Source organism: Ochotona princeps, chromosome 26 (assembly GCF_030435755.1).
Source record: "Ochotona princeps isolate mOchPri1 chromosome 26, mOchPri1.hap1, whole genome shotgun sequence".
Classification (NCBI taxonomy): Eukaryota; Metazoa; Chordata; class Mammalia; order Lagomorpha; family Ochotonidae; genus Ochotona; species Ochotona princeps.
In genome coordinates, this window is record NC_080857.1 from 29929574 (window position 1) to 29951800 (window position 22227).

General features: G+C 44.4%; 1 protein-coding gene across 1 annotated transcript in view; it reads left to right on the forward strand.

The window, feature by feature from the left end:
- CCDC175 (coiled-coil domain containing 175) overlaps nucleotides 1-22227 on the forward strand; it is a 56215-nt gene that overhangs the window by 369 nt on the left and 33619 nt on the right. The window contains exons 2-7 of the mRNA XM_058655349.1: nucleotides 2497-2582; nucleotides 5759-5870; nucleotides 10820-10955; nucleotides 12270-12498; nucleotides 16838-16960; nucleotides 19878-19987. Coding sequence (XP_058511332.1) covers nucleotides 2497-2582; nucleotides 5759-5870; nucleotides 10820-10955; nucleotides 12270-12498; nucleotides 16838-16960; nucleotides 19878-19987 — 796 coding nt within the window. The remainder of the gene's footprint in view (nucleotides 1-2496; nucleotides 2583-5758; nucleotides 5871-10819; nucleotides 10956-12269; nucleotides 12499-16837; nucleotides 16961-19877; nucleotides 19988-22227) is intronic.

Below are 22227 nucleotides of genomic sequence, written 5' to 3' on the forward strand. Positions count from 1 at the left end.
AAGACCTGGACCCCCAAGACGCTGCCCCAAGTGCTCTCAGACATTTAGGTTACACATTGGATTGCAATGATCTCTTCCTACAGGGTTAAACACGCCAACGGGAGAGAGTGCTTAAGAGGTTCCCCTTGTGTTAGGCAAGGACAGTTAAGGCAAAAAGGACATTAAAGGGATGGCAACAGGAAACGGCCTTGAAGGAAGCGACGTTTAAATATTTCTCAGACAGCACAACTGGCGATCAAGGCTCCTAACTTTAAGGACTGAGTAGTCCGAGAAAGGTTACATTTTGTTCAGGGAAGATAGCTTCCAGGAGAAATGAAGCATGCCCACTGTCATGACCTCATCACTTCAAGCCTGTCATCTGCTTCGTTCTGAGGTTACAGATGGCCGGCGTAATTTCTCATGTGCTTCTTAAAGAATCTAGTTTGATTTCATAATTCTCATCCTGTAGGCGTGGCCTAGTATGACCATAGGGGATGGTATCTACCGGAGAAATCTAAGTTACTGACCAGTGTCCAATCACTGACCCTAAACACTTTTCCTGTTTGATCCCTGGAGGCTGTGTCAGCTCACCCTTGTACTTAAATACAAGCTCAGACCCCCAGGAAAGCTGTCCAGGGCGGGGGTGGGGTGGGGGGAGGGTAAGCTTCAGGAGGCATGGCAGCTCTCTGGCTCACTTGTTTGCAAACTCAGTCGCGGTCATTTGGTGTGGCTGCTTTAGAGAGTCCAGGGCTGGCGTGAGGGCAGAAGCTGCCAGGCGCTCTGGGGAGGCGAACATCCCTCCAGGGGCACTGGCCCTGGACCCACTCAATCACCGGGGTTTGGCTTCGTGACTGCACAGTCATCGAACCTCAAAAGGCTTGGGTTCCTCCCTAATGAGATGGGAGTTACCATGAGGTCGTAAGAAGACAAAATTGAGACAATACATGTAAAACATCCGTTAGGTCAAACTCATTCCCCACGTGAGGGTGCGTGTGGATTGAGTTCCCGCAGTGAGCTCTGAGACAGCGAAGGTACTGAGAGCTAACTGCGCCCTCTCCTCTGCCTTCCCTTCGGCTCGCGCATCTTAGGGGCTTTGCACCTGACTGCTTTTCCGAAGCCTCTTCTTTCAGGTGCCTTCAGAAAGAGGCACTTGCTGCGAAGTATAAGAGTACTTCCAGAAATTCCAAGAACAAGCAGAATTAAAAGATGTTTATTTGGATTCAAAAATATTTGGAATCCATGACTTTTTTTTAGTACATATTTTCTATGACTTTTTAAAGCTCCCTCACACACATTGGTTTTTAAAAATTGCAACAAAATTAGTTTCCATTTCAATTTCTGCAAACCTTTTGTAGTATTTTTCTATGTCTGTGAATGAAATGGGCAAGAAATTCTACCCTTATCCCTTTTATAAATTTGTAATCCCATTTCATGTTTCCATGCGTCGTACTTCTGAACAAAAGTAAAAATGACAAAGTGTTTAACATTAACGTTCATGTGTAAAGTATTATATTGACTACAAAAGTACTTGCAAGATACGCTTAGAGGTGAGCATTTACATTAAGATGTTCATGTTCCATATCAGAGGACCAGACTTCAGTTCCCGGTCCCCACTTCCTACGCAGCATCCTGCCAGCGCACCCACGTCTGAGACGCACCAGATTCCCACGCAAGTTATTGGACACCTGGATAGCTTGAAGCTCCCAGCTTCACTCACTACCCAGCTGTAGCAGATGTTTGGGGAGTGGACCAATAGATGGGAACTCTGCTTTCCTACCTCTCTGCCTCTCAAATAAGTACATGCAAATTTTAAAAAAAAATTATTAAGGGATGTTTATTTTGGCACAACGATTTTGGTGAGGCTTTTCTGTGATTGCATTTTGCGTGGCTTTTTTTTTGGGGGGGGGGAACCTTTTTTGGATCCCAAAATGATTGGATCCCAATTATTTTGCACACACACAAAAATCAGCATTTGGTCCCATGTTTCTATGGTGTTATTGAAGTACTTTGTATGAGAGCTTGCTTACTCAAGCCTACGTTATGGGTGTGTTACCCCTGTGCCTTTTCCAAAAAGCATTAGTTATATTGCTTATATCCTGTTCACAACCCTTCCTCCTACACTCAGAGATGAAAACTCAACCTTTGTCTTTTGAAAGGTTTGTTTGTCAGTGGACACAATCCAGGTTTAGGGGCTGAGTGACACGTTCCGTTCTTCTCTCTCCCACCTGCATCCTCCCCCACACACTCTCCTCTTCCTGATGTCTTTTTCTGGTTTTTACAATCGCATACCTTCGTTGCAAAGTGAACTGTAAGAGAAGCTTCCGTTAAAGAGCACGAAGTATATACCTAAAATAAAATACTCTAAAATAATAGCTAACAAGTATAAAAGTAGTCTGGGAATTCAGACGTAGAAGATGGACCATCCAAGTGAGAAAATATTCCAGCCCAAGCATAAAGGTTTCAGTGTGATTTGGACAGAGAAAGAAGATTGAATTTTCTTTCTTTTTTTTTTCTCAGAACAATCAGTGAAAAGTGACTATTTTAAATGCAATAAAGAAGCTGGCATCTTTCTTAAGGACGTTGCTGTAGCTGTGAAGAAACTGGTACTGTATTGTATATAAGAGCTATTTTCTCAGTCTTTCACTTAGGTTGATTTAAAAATTCATGAAAAATACATGTAATGAAAAAATTATGCATTGGTTTCAAAGTATGTCTTTCACCAAGGTAAACTTGTTTTAATTTCATTTTTTAATGAAACTTTTAAAGTCCTCTTGTAGTCCTTTCATCAAACTTGGAACCAACTGATCAAGAGTTGATGATTAGGGAAAATATTCAAGATTTAAAAATATTTTTCTTTTTAAAAATTTATTTTAGTGTCAAAATGAAAATTATCCATAGCTTCAAAAATGAAATTATTCATAGTTTTTTTCATAGTATGCATTTCCATGAACTTTTTGACAATTCTACATATGTATGGATTTCAAAAAAATTTTTAAAGATCTACTTATCTTTATTTGAAAGGCAGATTTACAGAGGAGGAGAGACAGATAGAGACGTCTTCTATTTGTTCACTCCCCATGCAGTTGCAAAGGCCAGAACTGAGCCAATCTGAAGCCAGGAGCTGCTTCTGGGTGTCTCACCCGGGTGCAGGGTTCTAGGGTCTTGAGCTATTCGCTGCTGCTTTTCCAGGCCGCACATAGGGAGCTGGCTTGGAAGTGGAGCAGCAGGGACAAAAACAGGTGCCCCGTTGTGATGCTGGTCACACAGACAGAATCGGGGCCCACTCTATGCCATGGTACCGGCCCCATAAAGGTATTGTTAAATTCCATGTTCCAGGGACTGTTTGAAGAACTCATACATACAATGATTTCAACGCACGCAGGATTAGTGTGTTAGGCCACCATGCTGGCTCACTCAGGAGAAACACTCTGAGGCATATCTGAGCCCCATGAAAGGATGGGCCATGTGGGCAAATGTTTGCGATACCAGCTAGCATTGAGCAACATTACTTCGTAACCGACAGTGTCTAGACTAGATGCATTGCCTCTAGGTGCCAGTGAGCTCAGATGCTCAAGAAATGTTTACCTAGGGAAAGGCTGACATCTGTTCCACTGCCTGAATGCTATTGTGTATCAGTCTAGATGTTGAATGTTTTTCAAAAGCTCAAATGTTAAGATCTAGTAGCTGGGCCCGGCGCGGTGGCCTAGCAGCTAAAATCCACACCATGAACACGCCGGGATCCCATATGGGTGCCGTTTCTAATCTTGGCAGCCCCGCTTCCCATCCAGCTCCCTGCTTATGGCCTGGGGAAAGCAGTGGAGGACGGCCCAAAGCCTTGGGACCCTGCACCCGCACAGGAGACCTAGAAGAGCTCCTGTCTCTTGGCTTCAGATCAGCTCAGCTCCAGCCATTGCAGCCACTTGAAGAGTGAATCATTGGATGGAAGACCTTCCTCTCTGTCTCTCCTCCTCGATATATACATCTGACTTTCCAATAAAAAAAAAATAAATCTTTAAAAAGAAAAACAGTAGAGGATGGCCCAGGACCCTGACACTCATGTTGGAGACCTAGATGTAGTTCCTGAAGCTTGGATTCAGCTTGGGGCAGTCTGAGCTGTGGCAACCTTTTGGGGAGTGAAGCAGATGATACAATTGCTTTCTCTCTCTCTCTCTCTCTCTCTCTCTCTCTCTCTCTCTCTTTTCCATCCTGCATCCCCCTCCCCCATTATATTGCTTTTCAAATAAATTAAATAAATCTTACAAGGAATTTCTTCGTAAGATCTAACAAGAGACTCAGACAATTCCTCCTTTTATGATCTCATAGCACAAATCATTTCTGACACCAGAGATGTGGGTGTTTTGTTCCCCCCCCGCCCCCGACACGCCAACCAAGAGCCCAGCTCTGCAGCGGGTACTAGTGGGGTGTCAGCTATCCCAAACCTGAGGCTTTCCACCTGGAGACACACTGTCAGGCTCAGTCCCTCCAGCTTCCCCATCGCTCGTGCCGGGTACAAGCTCTAGGCCACTTCCACTGTGCTCTTGGCAGGCCAACACCACCGCCTCCTCAGGTTCTATTCATTTGTTCAAGGGGCTCACAGATCGGAGAAAATCCCCTTACCTGTGTTAGAAAAGAACTCACAAAGATGTAGAGTTCATTGAGTGAGAGGCGGAAGGGGACCTGGAGTTTTGATGTTCTCTCCACCAACTGTAGGGACCTCATGAGACCCCTTCCTTTTGGGGTTCTGTAGAGAATTCATGGCACAGACTGTAAGTATAGACAACCATGTAGAAATGTGAAGGATGAAAAAGGATACAAGGTAGTGCTGACAGAATGAACTGGAAAACCCAGCAAGGCTTGTCTGTTGCGGCCTAGCCAGCTTGGGCTGGCGGCCCAGTATTCCCTTCTCTGGACTAGGGAGGGATTCTTTTTAAAACGGGTCCCTCTGATCCAGCTACAGTGAGTCAAAGAATTCCCACGTTGGCTGCTCCAAGACAGTAAGACAGGAGAACAGCAAGGTTTCTGTGACTTATCTTGAGGAAGAGAAATTCAAGTGCCTTGGAGAGGTAGCTGTAAACAGGAATTGTGGACAAAAGCCACTGTGTGTGTGTGTGTGTGTGCACGCGTGCGCGCATTGATCATGTCACAGACATGTCCCTGTTGGGTCTTGGGTCACATTTACAGTGCCCCTCTGCAGAAACAGAATAAAATCTTTTCATTTGACTTAAAATATTGAATAACAATCTATTAAATATTGCATATTTTACCAGTGTAGGAATGTGGCGGTCAAGTGCATCAGCTTGAGCTGTTATGGCCATGAATTTATAGAACAATTTATCTAGTTTTTCCACTGGTGATTTTTGAATTTTTTTTTTTTTTTTTAGAAGCAGCCTCACATAAAACAAAAACCACCCCCTCTTCATTCCAAGTTTAGGCATGTGTAAGAGAACATTATCCTCCTTATTGCTAAGTCCACTTTCTCAACGCTACTTTTTCTTGGACACTTTTCAGTTGATTGAAATTTCACCTTCTCATATAGTGGAAGATTTCTGAATAGAAAAAAAAAAGTATAAATTAAAAATAAATTTATCAGTTATAAAATGTGTATCTATACATATACATGTATGTAGAATCTTTTTACCCACTTTCTATTTAAATGAAAATACCAGCAGAGGACACCTAATGAAACTCAAGTTTCAATCCCCCGGAAGATCATTGTTTAGGAACTCAGTCATTTTATTTTAGTATCATAAGTTGCTTATCATGTAATTTACATTTTCAGGAGGAAATGAGAAAAACCACAATCGATCTGCTGGAAATTGAGAGCATGGAATTCAGCAGGTTGTATTACCTGCTGGGGACTCTACCCTACATCATCAACAAGGAAGTGGAAGGTACTTCTGATGTTACCAGCTGTAGAAATTTTATTTCTCCTGTAAGAAATGATGCCAAGCACTTTTAAGAAGATGCATTTAATAGTTATTGTTTATGTAAATGTAATTAAACTCATAATACATTTCCCACTATTTTTAAAGATTTTTTTTTCCATTGGAAAGACAAAGACGCAAAGAGAAGATGATATAGAAATAAAGATCTTCTGTCCACTGATTTTCTCCCCAAGTGGCTTCAAAGGTGGGAGCTGAGCCCATACAAAGCCTGGAGCCAGGAGCTCCTTGTGGGTCTCCCATTTGGGCGCAGGGTCCCAAGGCTTGGGGCTGTCTTCCACTGCTTTCCCAGGCCACAAGCAGGGAGCTGGAAGGGAGGTGGAGCAGCCAGGGTACACACCATCGGCCATATGGGATCCCGGCAGGTGCAAAGCTAGGATTTAGCTACTAGGCTATCAAGCCAGGCTTTTCCCACATAGTCTACGTGGAAGTACTGTATAAAGCGATGAGGCGGGTATTTGGCACAGTGACCTAAGCTGTGCCTTAGGATACTTGCCTTCCATGTTCAAGGACTTAGTTCTTAGTCCTTGATCTGTTCTCCTTTCCAGCTTGCCTAACGCACCCTGGGGCAGCGGAGGTTGGCTTGCCTCCTTGGGGTCCTGCCGCCTGCTTGGGCAAACTCAGACTGAGTTCCAGTTTCTGGTTTTGCCTGTCCTGTCCCTAGCTGTTTGCTGCAGGTATTTGGAAGGTGAGCCAGCGGGTGGAGGATCTCTCTCTCACTCCTTTTTCCACCCTAAGCCCTGCTCTCAGTTCTTTTGGATGCACAAGCATTCCTGGATTTTATGATAATGATACAGTTTTTGTTAAGATCTGCCACAATGTGTTCCATTGTGGCTGTTTGACACTGCCACCAGCAGTAGACCGTAGTTGCACATCCCCTGCACAGCCACCAAGCACATGCTGTGGATCCAGGCCCCCCACACAGCCACCAACCACATGCTGTGGATCCAGGCCCGCCACACAGCCACCAACCACGTGCTGTGGATCCAGGCCCGCCACACAGCCACCAACCACGTGTTGTGGTTCCAGGTCCCCACCCTGCCACCGGGTTCTCCATGTTCCTCGCTCTATTATCCGCATTGTTCTGGGGTTTACTGTGTGTTTTTCTTTTCTTTTTAGTAGCCACCCTGATGACCATGAGGTGCCATCTCCATTGCGGCTTTGGTTTGCATTTCCCCAAAAATGAGTGATGATAAATGACAGTTCCTGTGCTGATTGGATATTGGTAACCTGTCTTTGAGGAGAGAGCTATCGAGGTCCTTTGCACATGTTTCATTGAGCTGGCTTTGTTATAAGTTGTTGAGTCATAGGGGCTATTTGCTGTGTCATGGATGTTAATCTGTAATGAAATATATGATCGGTCAATAGTTTCTCCCATTCTGTTGTTTTCTTTCTGTTCTATTTGTAACGAACTTTGATGCCCCCAAATTACATTTTTGAAGTAGTTTGACATTTTTCCTTCTGTTACCTCTGCTTTTGGCATTATACCCAAGAAATCACCGCTGAAGTCCTTGTCATTAAGCTCTCTTCCTCTGCTATTGCTGCTGTTTTCTAGTGGCTGAATGGTTTTGGATTTTACGTTTGAGTCTTTGGCCCATTTGGAGTTAAGTTTTGAGTTTGGCCTAAGGTAAGGGTACAGTTTCATTTCCCTGATTGCCAGGAATGTTGGCTGTGATTTGGGGCTGAATCATGCAGAAAATGACCTCAACAAGCAAGAGAGTGTTTCCCCAGGCTATCCTCCTCCCTCGTATGCCAACCACAGCCCCTGATTGGGCACAGTGAGGGACACAGATCAGCCCTGACCTTGGTGTAGAACTATTCTGTCACCGAGCACCAAAACTCATCCCAGATCAACTTCCCTCCATGCTCGGCTCTGACGTTCATATTGCCTCAGAAGATATTTTTCCAGACAGCACAATGCAACAGATTCTCTGCACACCACTATTAGAAGCTGCTCTCCAAGGAGCTCAGCTTAGAAGAGCAGCTTCAGGTGACAGGTGTTTGACCTAGCACTGAAGATACCAGGTAGGGTACATGATCCTCATTGGAGCTGGGCATGCCTGGGTTCCACGCCCTCACCTGTGTGCTAGTTCTCAAGTAGCTGAGTTTGCAGCACCCACAGAGGACATTTGGACTGAGTTTCCAGCTCTCACTTTTGTTAGGCCCAACGCCAGTCCTTGTGGACGTTAGAGAAGTGAATAAGCGTGTGTCTGCCTAGAGGTCTCTTTCCTCTCTGCCTCGCTCTCTCTTGCTCTCTTTTTCTCTGTCTTTATAGCTCTCAAATGAATAATCAATTAACTCATTGGTCAATATAAAAAGAATCACCTTAATATATGAAAAAAAATAATTGCAGATGTACCAGGGATCTAGATGCAGTGTCTGAGCTCCAAATCTCCGGTCTAGGGTTTGTCCTGTGCTTGGGGAGCCGGACCCTTTGGTGCTCAGCTTTGTCACTGGAGGGCCCTGGAAGGGCACTGGGGCTGGGAGCGGTTCTCCTCCTGGCTCTGGGATGCTCAGCCTAACTGACTTGCAGTGCCTGATCTTTTTCCAGGCCAGGGGCCTGGGGTGTCTAGCCATCTGCCAGGCTCAACAACTCCCCTGCATGTCCCTTCCTGGGAGGGTGCCACCAAGTAGGGGCTCCTCTGTGGAAAGCTTTCCCTGCCCGCCTTGGGGAGTGCCTCTGAGTAGGGCACCTCTCCTTGGGAGGGTCTTCCAGCATGGCAGAGTGCAGACTTGAGCACGTTGCACCGGCCCAGCATTTTGTGCACACTCCCAGGTGTGGAAGTATTGCTTCCTTGACCACTCATATCAGCCCGTGGGCTAATAGCTGCTCCGTATGCCCTCTCTCTTTGCTTTTTGCTACCCCTTCCATCATTACTCGAAATCCCTGTTTTATTTTTACTTCCTTCTATTGAATTTTTCCTGTTGTCTTTGTTCATGAGGTACGTAACAACAAGGACACATTCTGGGTGTTGCATTGTTAAGACAGTTTTGCTATTTTTGTGCGCACTTACACAAACCCAGCTGGTGCAGGTTCTCCACTGGACACAGCCTCCTGCTGTGATCGACAGACTTATAAATGCCAGATGGATGAGAATACAGCATGCTTTAACTCCAAACTATGATAAAAGTCCAATCAGCACTTATGCCGGCAAAGCAGTCATTTATTGTTGTTAAGTGTGACATACTGTACAGAGGTGTACCTACTATGCTTTTATCAGGCGGTTTCACTGTAGGTTGGTTTCTGCCAGCTCACCACAAACTGTGATAAAGGCATTGTACTAGGAACCTCACAGCAGCTGTCATGTGACAAGGCAACAGGAACTTCTCAGCATCATTAACATCTTTCAGGATCCAATGGCATAGTGATGCGTTACTGATAGAAATGTTGCTGTGTGCTAATTGACTGCACTATGAGAATTCAAACTCCTAACTGGACCCCATTGGCTAGATTAAAAAAGCAATGCACTTGGCATTCAATTTCATGGGGAAATTGTAACACTGCACATATTAGAACCACGTCTTAGTAGTATCCATACCAGAGGCTGAATAAAGTCTTTTGTATTTTTTTTTTCTTGTTTTTGCTTTCCAGTTTGGCTACTTTTATAAGCAGGAAAAAAATGCTATTGTAGGTGAAAGTAGCTGAGCCCATGAGGTTCCTGAGATGTGCTGAATACTTAACCAAGTCCATTTTTTTTTAGCCTTAGTTGTAAAAACTTTCCTTCTCAAGGTGCAGCTGCCTGTGTGGGTAGCACCTGGGCACTTGTTTGAAACATGCGAAATCTCTGGCTCTCCACTGATATTACATCAGAGGTTGTACCTTCACCTTACACTTAACTGATATCCTCACTGTGTGTGAATCCTCATATGTGGGGCAGGCCAGCTTGTAGAATGGGGATGGAAATAGCCAGCTTTCCGTGTTGTGTAATACACCAAGTCTCCCCAGAAGCAGAGTGTGGAGTATGTAGTAGAATTGCATTTAAGGAACGTAATTCAAAGAGGGCAGGGAGCTATGGAAACCAAAGCAAGGAACAACAGAGAGCAAAAGTGATGATGGGAGAGGTGTTATAATATTGACTGCTGCTGATTGCAATTAATCAATTATGAGAACAGACTTTCAAGACGCAGTGTTACCTCTACTCAGCACCTCCCATTCGTGTGGGGAAGGGGAAGTTACTGTGTGTGGAGTTCTAACATTGGCCACTACCCAAACATTGGGTCACTACCCAAACATGCTCCTGGGTGTTTGAAGTCCTTTGGTAGAGAAATAGGAAGGTGTAGGCGGAAAGTGAGAAATTTCCTGGGAAAATAGGAATTAAATGCTGCCTTTTTACGTCATCCTGGACCAGTTCAAAGTCTTTGGCAAGCCAGTCACCGTAGCAACCATAGAAACAAGGGAAATAACAGGTAAGATGGAGAGAAACTGGCCTGGCAAGCCTAGTGGCTAACATCCTTGCCTTGCATGCATCAGGATCCAGTATGGGTGCCAGTTCGTGTCCCAGCTGCCTCTCTTCTTATCCAGCTCCCTCTCTGCGACCTAGGAAAGCAGTAGAGGACAGTCCAAAGCCTTGAGAACCTGCACCCATGTGGGAGACCCGAAAAAAGCTCCTGGCTCCTGGCTGTTGCCACCAGTTGGGGAGGGAATCAGCAAATGGAAGATCTTGAGCTCTGTCTCTCCTCCTCTCTATATATCTGACTTTCCAATAAAAATAAATGAACAAATATGTACATTAAAAAAAGATTGAGAGGGACCAAAGGGGAAAGTAGGAGCTATTTGATGCAGAAACATGTTATTTCCTATCTTAGGCATTATGTATGTATTTTTTCATTTGAAAAGTCAGTCCATAAACACTGTGCTCTTTCTCAGAAAACTATTCAACTCTCTGCTTACTTTTAAGAATGCGTCAGGGATGCTCGCAAAACAAATCTTTTGGAGATCAATGAAATACAAACAAAAATTAGAAACACAAGTAATGAAATAGCATTTATGAAGAAAAGAATAATGGAGCTGCAAGAAGAAAATGAAGCTCTTGGGTAGGTACTTTCTATTCTGTACTTGCTGGGGGTCTGGGATTGCATGGCGACCATTGTTCTGAAGGGCTTGCCCTCTGATGTGAACTGGGCCAGGCAAGACAGGAGGTGGAGATCGGTTTTGGAAAGTGATTCAAGGTGATTTGATCACTTCTGGGAGCAGAGCAGAAAATCCTCCATCAAGGAGACCCAGGCCTGGAACCACTTCAGGGCACTCCAACAGCAAATACTGTTTGCCAATCATGCCACCCGCCACAGTGGGTATTTGACACGCAGTTAGGATGCCTGTTAGGACATCCATCCTGAATCAGAGTGACTGAGTTCAGGCCCTGACGTCGCTCTAGATCCCAGCTTTGTGAGAATGCAGGCTGGCAGGCAACAATTGATGGTTCAACTCCTTGGGTTCTATCACCTGTGTGGGAGGTCTGGATAAAGTTTCTGGCTCCTGGTTGACTGGGCTTAGCTCTGAATGCCAAGGTATTTGAGCAGTGAACCAGAATATGAAAGATTTTCACAGCAGCCTGTATCTACTTTTCTTAGCCTTCTAACACACACACACACACACACACACACACACACACACACACAGTCTTCTTGATCATTAACACTGAGGAATAGAAAAGAGAGCCTTCTGTGTTGGGGACCTTTCAAAAGGAAAACAGAAAAGGACACCAATATTCCCTCCAGAAAAGCTCTGCTAGCTGGCGATCGGCATTTCTGCCAATACCCAGGTCTTCCTCAGATGAATGCTGTCAGACATGGATGTGTGACGTCCGTGACCATTCTGGAACTCAGATTTAGCTGCAGATGGAAAAAGATAAAATGGTGCATCATTGAGTAGCAACAATAAAAGGCTGGATGCATACCCCTCTGTCCCTGGTTTCTGTCCCGACGGAGGTTTGCCTTGTCCTGGGACTGAGATACCAGCTAGAGATGCGGTATGCTGATGACCTATCTTTGGCTTCACTACATAGGGGATACAAATGGTGAGGATGCCTTTCTCAACATTCCTCCAGCAAGATGCCACCGACCTGCTCCAAGCCAGTTTGGAATCCCTCTACATTTTCCACCACTGTATCCTGTGGTTATAGTCAGGAATGTTCTGGTGGACAGGGTGCAGTGAGATCATCACTGGCCAGGCTGACACTTGCTTTGCATTTCCTTGCGGTCCACAATCATGCTTAGACCATCACAGTCACAATTATAGAATGAGTATTCCTGACAATTTCTTTGTGTGAGGGCTCCCTGACCAAACGGACTTTCAATCCCCCTCGTAGGTGTAATTCTTTTTACACTGTGAGTATTCTTGTTCCCTAGTGAGAAGCAAATGGATGTGGCAAGTCAGCATGAGAAGTTAATCGTGGCACTCAACTACACGATGGAAGAAAAAGCCACAGCCACTGTTTACATAAGTGAGGCTTACACCAGAATCAGCTTCGAGAAAGAAGAAATAGAATCAATTAAAAAAAGTACTGAAGAGATAGAGGAGGAAATAGAGAAGCAAAAAGGAGACTATTTGGCAAAAAAACAACTTTTGACTGGGCACGTAAGTGGCATAATTTATTATTATCATTATCATTATTATTACTTACAAATAATAATATTATTATACAAATATAGCCTCGGGGTTAAGGGAAAGAATTGTTTTGTCTGTGAGACTGGTACTTGCTGTATTGATCCTCTTCTGTGATGCTGAGGCTGGGAGCAGAGTGGGAGATTCAAGGACATACGGAGCCCTCTGGGAAGACATTGTGTCACAGCTTCTGGTCCATGGAAAATAATGGAAATGACACATGTTGTAACACCAGGTAGCTCCTTGTTGGCATGCAGCCATAAAGGGATGAGGAATTAGCCTCCACCTTAACCAGTTGCCTGGCTAAGAATGCATTTGTATAGCCAGAACCAGGGAGTTCAAACCAAGTAGTTAGGACACCTGTTCCCACCAGTTTCACCTGTGGAATAAATCTGAGGGGAATGAGCAGGCTGCAGAGTGGCTGGCCAGAGCCAAGATGTGAAGTAGCAATGGCATGCAGCCAGAAAAAGTTTGAGTGCAGCTAAACCTGCTAAATCATTTCTATTCCTGTGGGGACTGGTCTGTGTGCCGTATACCCTAATTGAAATTTTCTATTTGTTGTCTGCTTTCACCATTTCTCCCATCCAAGTACTAACCAGGCCCGACCCTGCTTAGCTTCCAAGATCAGACGAGATCGGGCGCGTTCAGGGTGGTTTCCATTCAACATAGTAATCTGCAGCCAGGGTTATACGGCAGGAAGTAGAAATCAAATGGATAGAAATTGAAATGGAAATGTCAAATTATCCCTATTTGCAGATGACGTAAGTGATGACTGGAACTCATAAGAGAGGTTGGTCTAATGAAAGAATACACAATCAAAACAAAATCCAGCAAGCTTGAACTACCCAGACAACATCATCGCTAAGGAAAAAATAAACGTGTAAGGCCCATTGACAATAGCTTAAAAAAAATTATACCTTGGAATAAATCAGAGAATGTGGAGACCTCTACAATGAAAACTATAAAACACTGAAGGCTCCATGTGTTTCTTCCTCAGCATAGAAAGCCCAATCCCCACCCTCCTCGCAAGTCACAGTGCATGGAACTGGTGAGAAATCTTTGAATCCATGCTGCTAAAACGTTCCTTACACTTCTGGAGAGGGGCAAGGCCCCAGTGGGTTCAGCGTCTGTTAGGGGGGCCAGATCTGCTTCCATAAGGGGGCCTGGAATGCTGCCTTTGCCAAAGGGCTGGAACATCGGACTACCATCAGAGCCGAAGGGATGGTAGGGGGAAAGGTCTGGTTCATTCCAAGCAGCCTTTCACCAAGTCATTGAGCCCACTCATGAGGGCTCTGCATTCATTGTGTGATCTCCTAACATCCCCACCTCTTGATATTGCCTCATGATTAAATTGCAGTGCTGTGCCCTTGGCAACCTGTACCTATGACATGGAATTTATAAAATCAGAACTCCCTGGATCTCTCTGGGGTTGTTAGTCCAGGTTGCAGTACTTGAATCAATTGAAGCGGACCTCAGAAATACCATGGGGCTCCTCTTAATTGGGCTAAACCTTGTTTGGACTTACACTTACTGAGATGAAATGGAGAGCATGGACCAAAAGCAACTGTACTGCTTTTTAGTATCTGTTTATCTTCTTTATTTGAGAGGCAGGGAGAAAAGGAGAATGGTCCCCTCTACTCCTGCACTGAGCAGGGGCCAGCAGCAGCCAGGGCTGGGCCAGGCCAAAGCCAAAAACCCTCCGAGGTTTCCCACATGGGTGGCAGGTGGCTGGGTACCTGAGCCACCCTGTCCTACTTCCCAGGATGTGTATCAACAGGAAGCTAGAATGAGAAGTAGAGGCAGGACTCAGACACAGGCACGCTGACAGGTGCACCCAGACCAAGTACTCACTGCAGTGTCACGGCTTCTACCCGCTACCCACAGCACTGCTGGACACCATCAACATGACCTCCACTGCCCTCAGCCCTCTGCTGCCCAGGATTCCTTCCTCTCTACACGGCTCTGCACTCCGAAGCTGCAGTTGCTTGCTTTGCCTTACAGGGACAAGGATTTTCAGGAAGAGGAAAGGACAGCAGCAGGGGACACTGTGGCTTCGTTTCCCCTGGCATCAAACCAGCAGGTCTAGGGTGGTATCCAGTGTGAGCTCTGCTCAGCACAGAGTGAGCCTCAGAGAACAGTTGGATTTGTTTTGTTTTCTGCTGCATCCAGATAACAGCAGCTTCTCTCCCCCAAATGGCCACAACAACAAGGACTGGGCCAGACTGAAACTGGGAGCCAAGAGCTGCTTCCAGGTCTCCCACACGGGTGCAGGGCCCAGGCACTGCTTCCCCAGGCGCATGTGCAGGGAGCTGGATTGGAAGTGGAGTGGTCAGATCTGAACCATATTGGATGCTTGCACTGTTGGCGATGGCTTAACCCAGTACACCATAGTGCCATTCCCTGTCTTTTTAAAGTTTATTTTAGTTGAAATACACACACATAAAAAGAAAGAGAGCCTTTACCTACATTTGCTGCCCAAATGACTGCATTGGTCAGGGCTGGACAGGTTGAAACCAGGAGCCTGGAACTCCATCCTGATCTCCCATATCCAAGACAATTGCCCAAGCACTGAGCCAATCTTCCTCTGCCTTCCCAGGTGTATTAGCTGGGAACTGGATCAGAAATGGAACAACCAGGACAAGAAAGGGAATACCAGCATTGCAAGCAGTGGATGAACTGACCATGCTGCAACATTGGTACCCCTGATCTTTAGCATAAATGTTAAAACATGGGCCCAGTGCAGTGACTCAGTGGCTAAATCCTTGCCTTGCATGCAATGGGATCCCATATGGATACCAGTTCCTGTCCCAGCTGCTCCACTTACCATCTAGCTCTTTGCTTGTTGCCTGGAAAGGCAGTAGAGGATGGGTCAAATACTTGGGATCCTGCACCTGCATGGAAGACCGTAAGAAGCTCCTGGCTCCTGGCTTTGGATTGGCTGAGCTCCAGCTATTGCAGCCACTTGGAAAGTGAACCAGCGGATGGAAGATCTTTCTGCTTGTAAATCTTCCTTTCCAATAAAAGTAAGTAAATCTTTTTTTTTTTTTTAAGTTAAAAGACCAAAAAGGGAGCCCAATGTGGCTTTGTTTAGGGAATTCACAAGCATTGTAAGTTTATCTTATTGTGTGGTTTGTCTATCAGGATCCACACACTTCCTCTGAGAAGAGCTAGTGTCAATGAAGGCCATGCAGTTTCTGTCACCACTTCGATTCTGTCATTTAGCATGAACAGAACCAGCAGCTGCACCTCGGGTGGTGGCTGGAGCTTTGCCTGGTCCTTGTGTGTCTACCCAGAAAAGGGCAGCTGTGGGCTGCCTTCCATGAAGATGGCGGAATCCCTGACTCGGCTACCCCACACGGAACTGGGGGACTCTAAGCCGCAGGTCACGCCTCCAATCTCCAACTTTCAACTCACTTCCTGTGAGGAAAGAAACATTATTCCAGATGTTGCAGACTCTTCAAACCCATCAAATCTCCCCTAACACCCACCGACACAACGTACTCTTGCCAGTAGTGTTTCTGGAACTGCAACACCTGGGAGAAGCTGAAGCGAGAAGGGCTACTTTCAGTTCTCAAACAAATCTATCAGTGGGCGTGTCTAACTCACGGGCACTGTGCCCTGGTGCAGAAATGCCGCGTGACGGCCACAGCCATTGGGAACAGCTGCGTTCAGTGGAAGGAGCTGGTGTCCCTGAGGGAAAGCCACCTGGACACGTGGGTTCAGGGCTCCCCAGTACCTTGGCTTCCAATCTGCTTGAATACCTTGTTGTGGATCATACCTTTTGCACACAGGTGTGTTCCTTTCAGGATGGTCTGACAAACAGAACATGTTTGATCCTGGTAAAATGATTAGAAAGCACCTAGGATTCTAAGCTGCATTGTCGCAACGATTTGGTTTAGCTGGTCTTTAGTCAATGTTAGATCCCACTAAGTCGTGTGAATTTCAGCCCCCAAGAATTGCTCATCCCTTCTTTTCATCACCACCCTTCTCCTTAGAGAATGCTTGTAACGATGATGATGGTGTTTTATTAAAAATCACCAGAATGGCAAGTGTTTTTATAATGTGTTATTAGTGATCTTTCTTATTTTCGACCTTTATATGTTTACATTTTAATATTTTACATATGGCAATCAGGCCCGCTAGTCTTCATGCGATATTGCAAAAAGAAAAAGAAGTCCAGAATTTGTTTTGTTTTTTTTTTTTTTACTTGTACATATTGTTAGACTGCATATGAATCAATATTTAAAAAGTTTTTTTCAAACTGCATTGTGCTAATCAATGTTGAGTTGGTTTATTATGCTTCTCATTATAGATTTCAGAATACAAAAAAAACTGTGAACTTAAGAGAAAGGAGACCTATAAAAAGAAGAAAGAATTGGATAAATTACTAGCTAAAATGTCCACAATGAAAGAAGCAGTTACTGCTAGATCAGTGGTAAGAAAAAATAAACTCGCAAGACTGACATAAGCACCTCAATTAAAAAGGAGTTCATTTAATTCATCTTCATGCGTTCTAGAAGCACGCGCTTGGCCTGTTGGCACCCATATGGGTGCCGGTCCTAGTCCCAGTGGCTCCACTTCCCCTCCAGCTCCCTGCTTGTGGCCTGGGAAAGCAGTCGAGGACGGCCCAAAGCCTTGGGACCCTGCACCCATGTGGGAGACCCAAAGGAGGCTCCTGGCTCCTGGCTTTGGATTGGCGCAGGTCTGACTGTTGTGGCCACTTGGAGAGTGATTCGTTGGATGGAGGATCTTCCTCTCTGTCTCTCCTACTCCGTATGTCCAACTTTCCAATAAAAATAAAATAAATGTTTAACAGCATTTTAAAAATCCATATAGAACTAGCCAAAGAGGAGGATGATAGACAAGATGCCTCAATACGGCTGAAGAGGAGAGGGAATTTGGACTAGCAGTTAAGACGCAGGGGCTCCCCATCTGTGCACCTGCGTTCAGTACCTGCTTCTACTTCCTGAGAGTCTGCAGGCATCTGGGCAGTGAACTTGAGAGCGGGAGCGCTCCCTCCATCTCTCAAATCAATCAATAAATATTTCTAAACATTTCCAAGAAATTTTGTTGGAACATGGAATTAGCAGTATAAGTCTTTTTTTTTTTTTTTGCTGCAAAGGCAGCTTTGAAATCCTTCTATAGTTTTTGTGTAGTACTTACTTTTAATGTATGATCAAATGTGTAGCTCCCCAAATTCTTGCACCAAAAATAAAGTAATGCTTTTAATTCTACTTTTCTTGAGCTTTTTGGAGTATCCTCATACAGAATATTTCCATGAGATTTAAAAAAAAAATAGCAGAAGGAATACCTTGGGCCTAGTCCTTAATTAATTCTGAGTGTGAGATGACGGAACAGAATTTGACTCTACTGCTATAATGGTAATATTATAACAGTGCTATAGATAAGTAACATTAATCCAGATGAGGATTCATCCAGTTCTACACTAGCATTGCAAAAAACAAATTGCATTTGTTGAAAGCTAGTACTTGGATACTATGAAAATGTATTTTGTGAGGATATCCTTAGTTGTTTATTTGTTTGTTTTTTCCAAAAATTTATTTATTGAAAAAGAGACAAGAGTGAGCTTCCATCTGTTGGTTCGTTCCTTAAATGCCTGTGACACCAGGGCCGGGTCAGGCACAAGCCAGGAGCAGAGACCTCAATCCAGGTCTGCCAGGGCCGTCAGCTGCCACTAAGGGCACGCCTTAGCATGAAGCCAGGATTGGCAGCAAAGCCAGGTTTAAACCCAGGCACTCCAATAGGAGATGCGGGTATCCCAAGTGCTATCTTCCCTGCTTTGCCAAATGCCCATTTTTGTTTGTTTGTTTGTTTGTTTGTTTATTATTAAATGGAACGCAATGATTTAACAGTTATTACATTCAATTTCATTTTATTTCAAAGGCAGGAGTCAGAAGGAGGCAGAAACAAGGAGAGAGATGCTCCATGTATTGGTTCACTTCTCCCGAATGCCCATCATAGCCAGACACGGGCCAGGAAGCAGCCAGGGGCTCAGAGTACAAAGCTGTCTGCCACAGGGCTGACAGGGACCCGAGTCCTTGAGCGTCGGCTGTCTCCCTGGGTGTGCATGCGCAGGAAACCTCTCCTGACTGGATGCATGAGTCCCAGCGGGGACTTAACTGCTGCACCGGAAGCTTACTCCTGTCCTTATTGTTAAAAAGAGAAAATCGAAGCTTATGGGGGCCACTGCAAGTGATTGATGTGACTGCTTCTACTTCCAATACCATTAGTTGAATTAATGAGTTGAAAGCTTCTTTCCTGTTGATAATTAGGTGTGAAGCGATTCTAGTGTAACTAACACTGTAACACGCCATCTCCTGCCAGAATGTTCAGTTTAACTCCATTACCCTTTATGTATGGCGGTTTTGATCACTGGACCTGTTACGATGTCCAGTTACAAAGCATTAGCAAAATTGTTCTCCCCCCAAATAAGTGCGTTTTAAACGATCATTATCTGATACTAGTTTTCAAGATAGTAGGGGTGTTTCAAAACAAGTGAGACTAGGCTTCAAGGAGAAGAGACGATACAAGCACACTTGATCTGTGTGCTCTGGAGAAGGGTACAGATGCAGGGGTGTCACTGCCTGTGTTGCACGGTGTGACATGATGGAGCAGCTCTCTCCCCCCCAGAGGCCTCTCTCTCTGAGCCCACCTCCAGGTCCAGGGCTAGAGGGCCTAAATGACGTGTGCATGGCAACGAATACTCCATGTCAGCAGCAGGAGAATGCTGTGGAACCCTCACCTACGATGCAATGGAAACCCCAAAGCCTGTAAGCTTGACCTCTCTTTATCTCAAATAGAAACAAAGATTTCATTTTTAATTTTTTCCCAAACTTTCAAACCTGTGAATTATAATAACATTTATACAGGGCCCAATCATTAAATATGGATTAAATATGAAGGATTAAAAATTCCTTTCATATGAACATAGTGAGCAATTGAAATAAAAGATGTACTTTTTAACTTATTTTCTTGAAATACTCTCGTATTCTGGGATAATATTTTGAAGATGATTATGATAACATTGATTGGCTTGAATTTTTAGATGATAGAAAAAATGTATTGTCTGAAAATTTTCTTTTTTAATATAGTCTTTAGAATCTCACTGTTGTATTTGTTTATTTCACGCTCACATTTTTTGGTTTTTGATGATTTCAGAACTATTTCTGCCCAAGTTTAATTCATAAAGAATCAAACTGATTTTTTTTTTTCACTGAAGGACAGACCCAACTTAAAGTTGAATGGGTGATTCATGAATATTTATGTAATTGACCGGTTGCTGTAAACTTTGATGATCATTGGATACTACCTTTGTGTTGACTTTTCCACAGATTCTTAGCGATCACAATTTAGAGGTGGCACAACTACACGAATCAATAAATTATTGGGAAAAGCAAGTGGAAGAAATTAAGAAATGTTGTAGGAATCTGGAGGACAAAATGTAAGCATGATACTTTATTTTTGCTCGAGTATTTCTAAGAATATGCTCATTTAAAGATAACTAGTTAGTAATAAATGAAAAACATAATCCCTTAGCTTACTAAAAATTGATTTTGGGCTATAATTCCTGCTCTTTCAAATTAGGCAGACTTCCAGGTAATCAGAGGAAAAAAGTTGAGAACAATCAGCCAGTTTGAGAAAGGAGAGGGACTCTTGGGAAGGTACAAAGGTCTTCAACAAGTTCGTGAAAAATACATTTGATAAAAAATTGTGTGCATTTAAAAAAATTTACACCAAAACAATTACGTTTTAATTTATAACCATGTTTTAGTTCTGTTTTCCCATGAGCATTTCGAAGTTAATTTGTATCGTCGTCACTTCAGTTTCTGACTTCCTACAGACAACAATGTCAGGACAAGCATGGTGGGACGTGTTCTAAGGCCATAAGCCATCCGGCCATGTGGTTACGGTTCTCATTCTTATTTGGGTGGGACTTGCAGATCTCACTGAAGAAGTCCAGGGACACAGGGGAGCAAGCACTGCTCCGCTGGGACTGGAACCTGTGACTGGGGCAAGCCTCCACCCATCCCCGCACTGTTCGTGCTTCCAAGACTGCCTCACTCTTCCTTCTTGGTGAGCTCGTGGCACGGCTGAGACGAACCCTTGGAACTGACTTGTCACAGGTCTAGCCATCTGAAGAGACTGACCAACAGACTGCCCCGGGAGCGTCCCCTGCTTTCACATCAGAATGTGTTTGGTCCAACCTCAGCTCCTCGCCTAACCAGCTCTGGCTGGGAAGATGGGTCCTTACAATGTGTTTCTGGGGCCGAACCCGATGGCTCATTAAAGAGATCGGCGTTGGTCTGAGCAGATTTAAACAGCGTGTGCAGAGGGCGGCCAGCTGTGAGGCCACCGGTTAGGATGCGCATTCTCCATCGGTGTGCCTAGGTCCAACGTCCTGTTTCACCTGCTGACTTCACGCAGACCCTGGAAAGCAGCAGCGATGGCTCGAGCGGTCAGCTCTCTGCTAGCTCATTGGAAGAGCTGGACTGAATTCCAGGCTCTGGTTGGGCACAGGCCAGTCCTACCTGTTGGCAGGCATTTTATAAGTGAACCAGTTCCTGGAAGCTCTCTCTCTCTCTCTCTCTCTCTCTCTCTCTCTCTCTCTCTCTCTCTCTCTCTCTCTTCCCCACGGCTCCTATTTCTCCCTCTCTTTTTCGCTCTCCCTTTCACTACCTCAAATAAATAAAACGTTTTAAAAGATCCCAGTGATAGCAAAGTGCAATGCCCTTAAAGTAAGCAATACTTTTTGTTGAGAATCTGATTTTAAAACGGGCAAGTTCAACTAGTTACTTCATAATTAAAACTCAGAAACAGAACCTTTTCATTTGTAAGTGGTTCAATAGCTTTTGTTAATACAAATTTTGCAGAAAAAGCAGATAAAAAGTCACAGTGGATCATGTGACTCATCCCCCATGTTATTTTGAGCAGTTATGATGAAAAAACCCACTCTTGCTTGCAACTATTATTTGTGTTTGCCAAGTTGTCTTCACTATATGTTCAAGAAGGAAGTGAGAACTGATTGATCTCCTGTTTTCAATCATTCTTCAGTTTGTGTAGTCCCGGCTTTTTAAAATTTTCACTGTTGTAGAATCTCACTGAGAAAAAGTGTTTTGATGAATTTAATGACCAAGGATGTAGCTCAAGCTACTTTTTATACACAAAACTTACTTTTTCCTTTTTTTTTTTAAATTGGAAAGTCAGATATACAGAGATGAGGAGAGACAGAGAGGAAGATCTTCCATCCATTAATTCACTCCCCAAGTGGCTGCAAAGGCTGGAGCTGAGCCGATTGGAAGCCAGGAGCCTGGAGCCTATTCCAGGTCCCAAGGCTTTGGGCCGTCCTCGACTGCTTCCTCAGGCTACCAGCAGGTAGCTGGATGGGAAGCAGGGCACCTATATGTGATCCTGGCGCATACAAGGCAAGGACTTTAGCCACTAGGCTACCTCGCTGGGCCCTGCTTTTTCCTCTTTATTATTTGGAAGATTAAAAGAAAATTCTCTACAGTATTTTGACTTTTTTCTTGGTTCATTTTCTCTTTGTGAGGAGTAGGGAGAGGCAACCTAGTTACTGGCTTGGTGGATTTGTAAAAAAAAAAAAAAACATGATGTTTATAACATCCTTGTGATAATAAGATACATAAGCAAGTAGAGTGATACACACATTCATCCCCCTAGTCA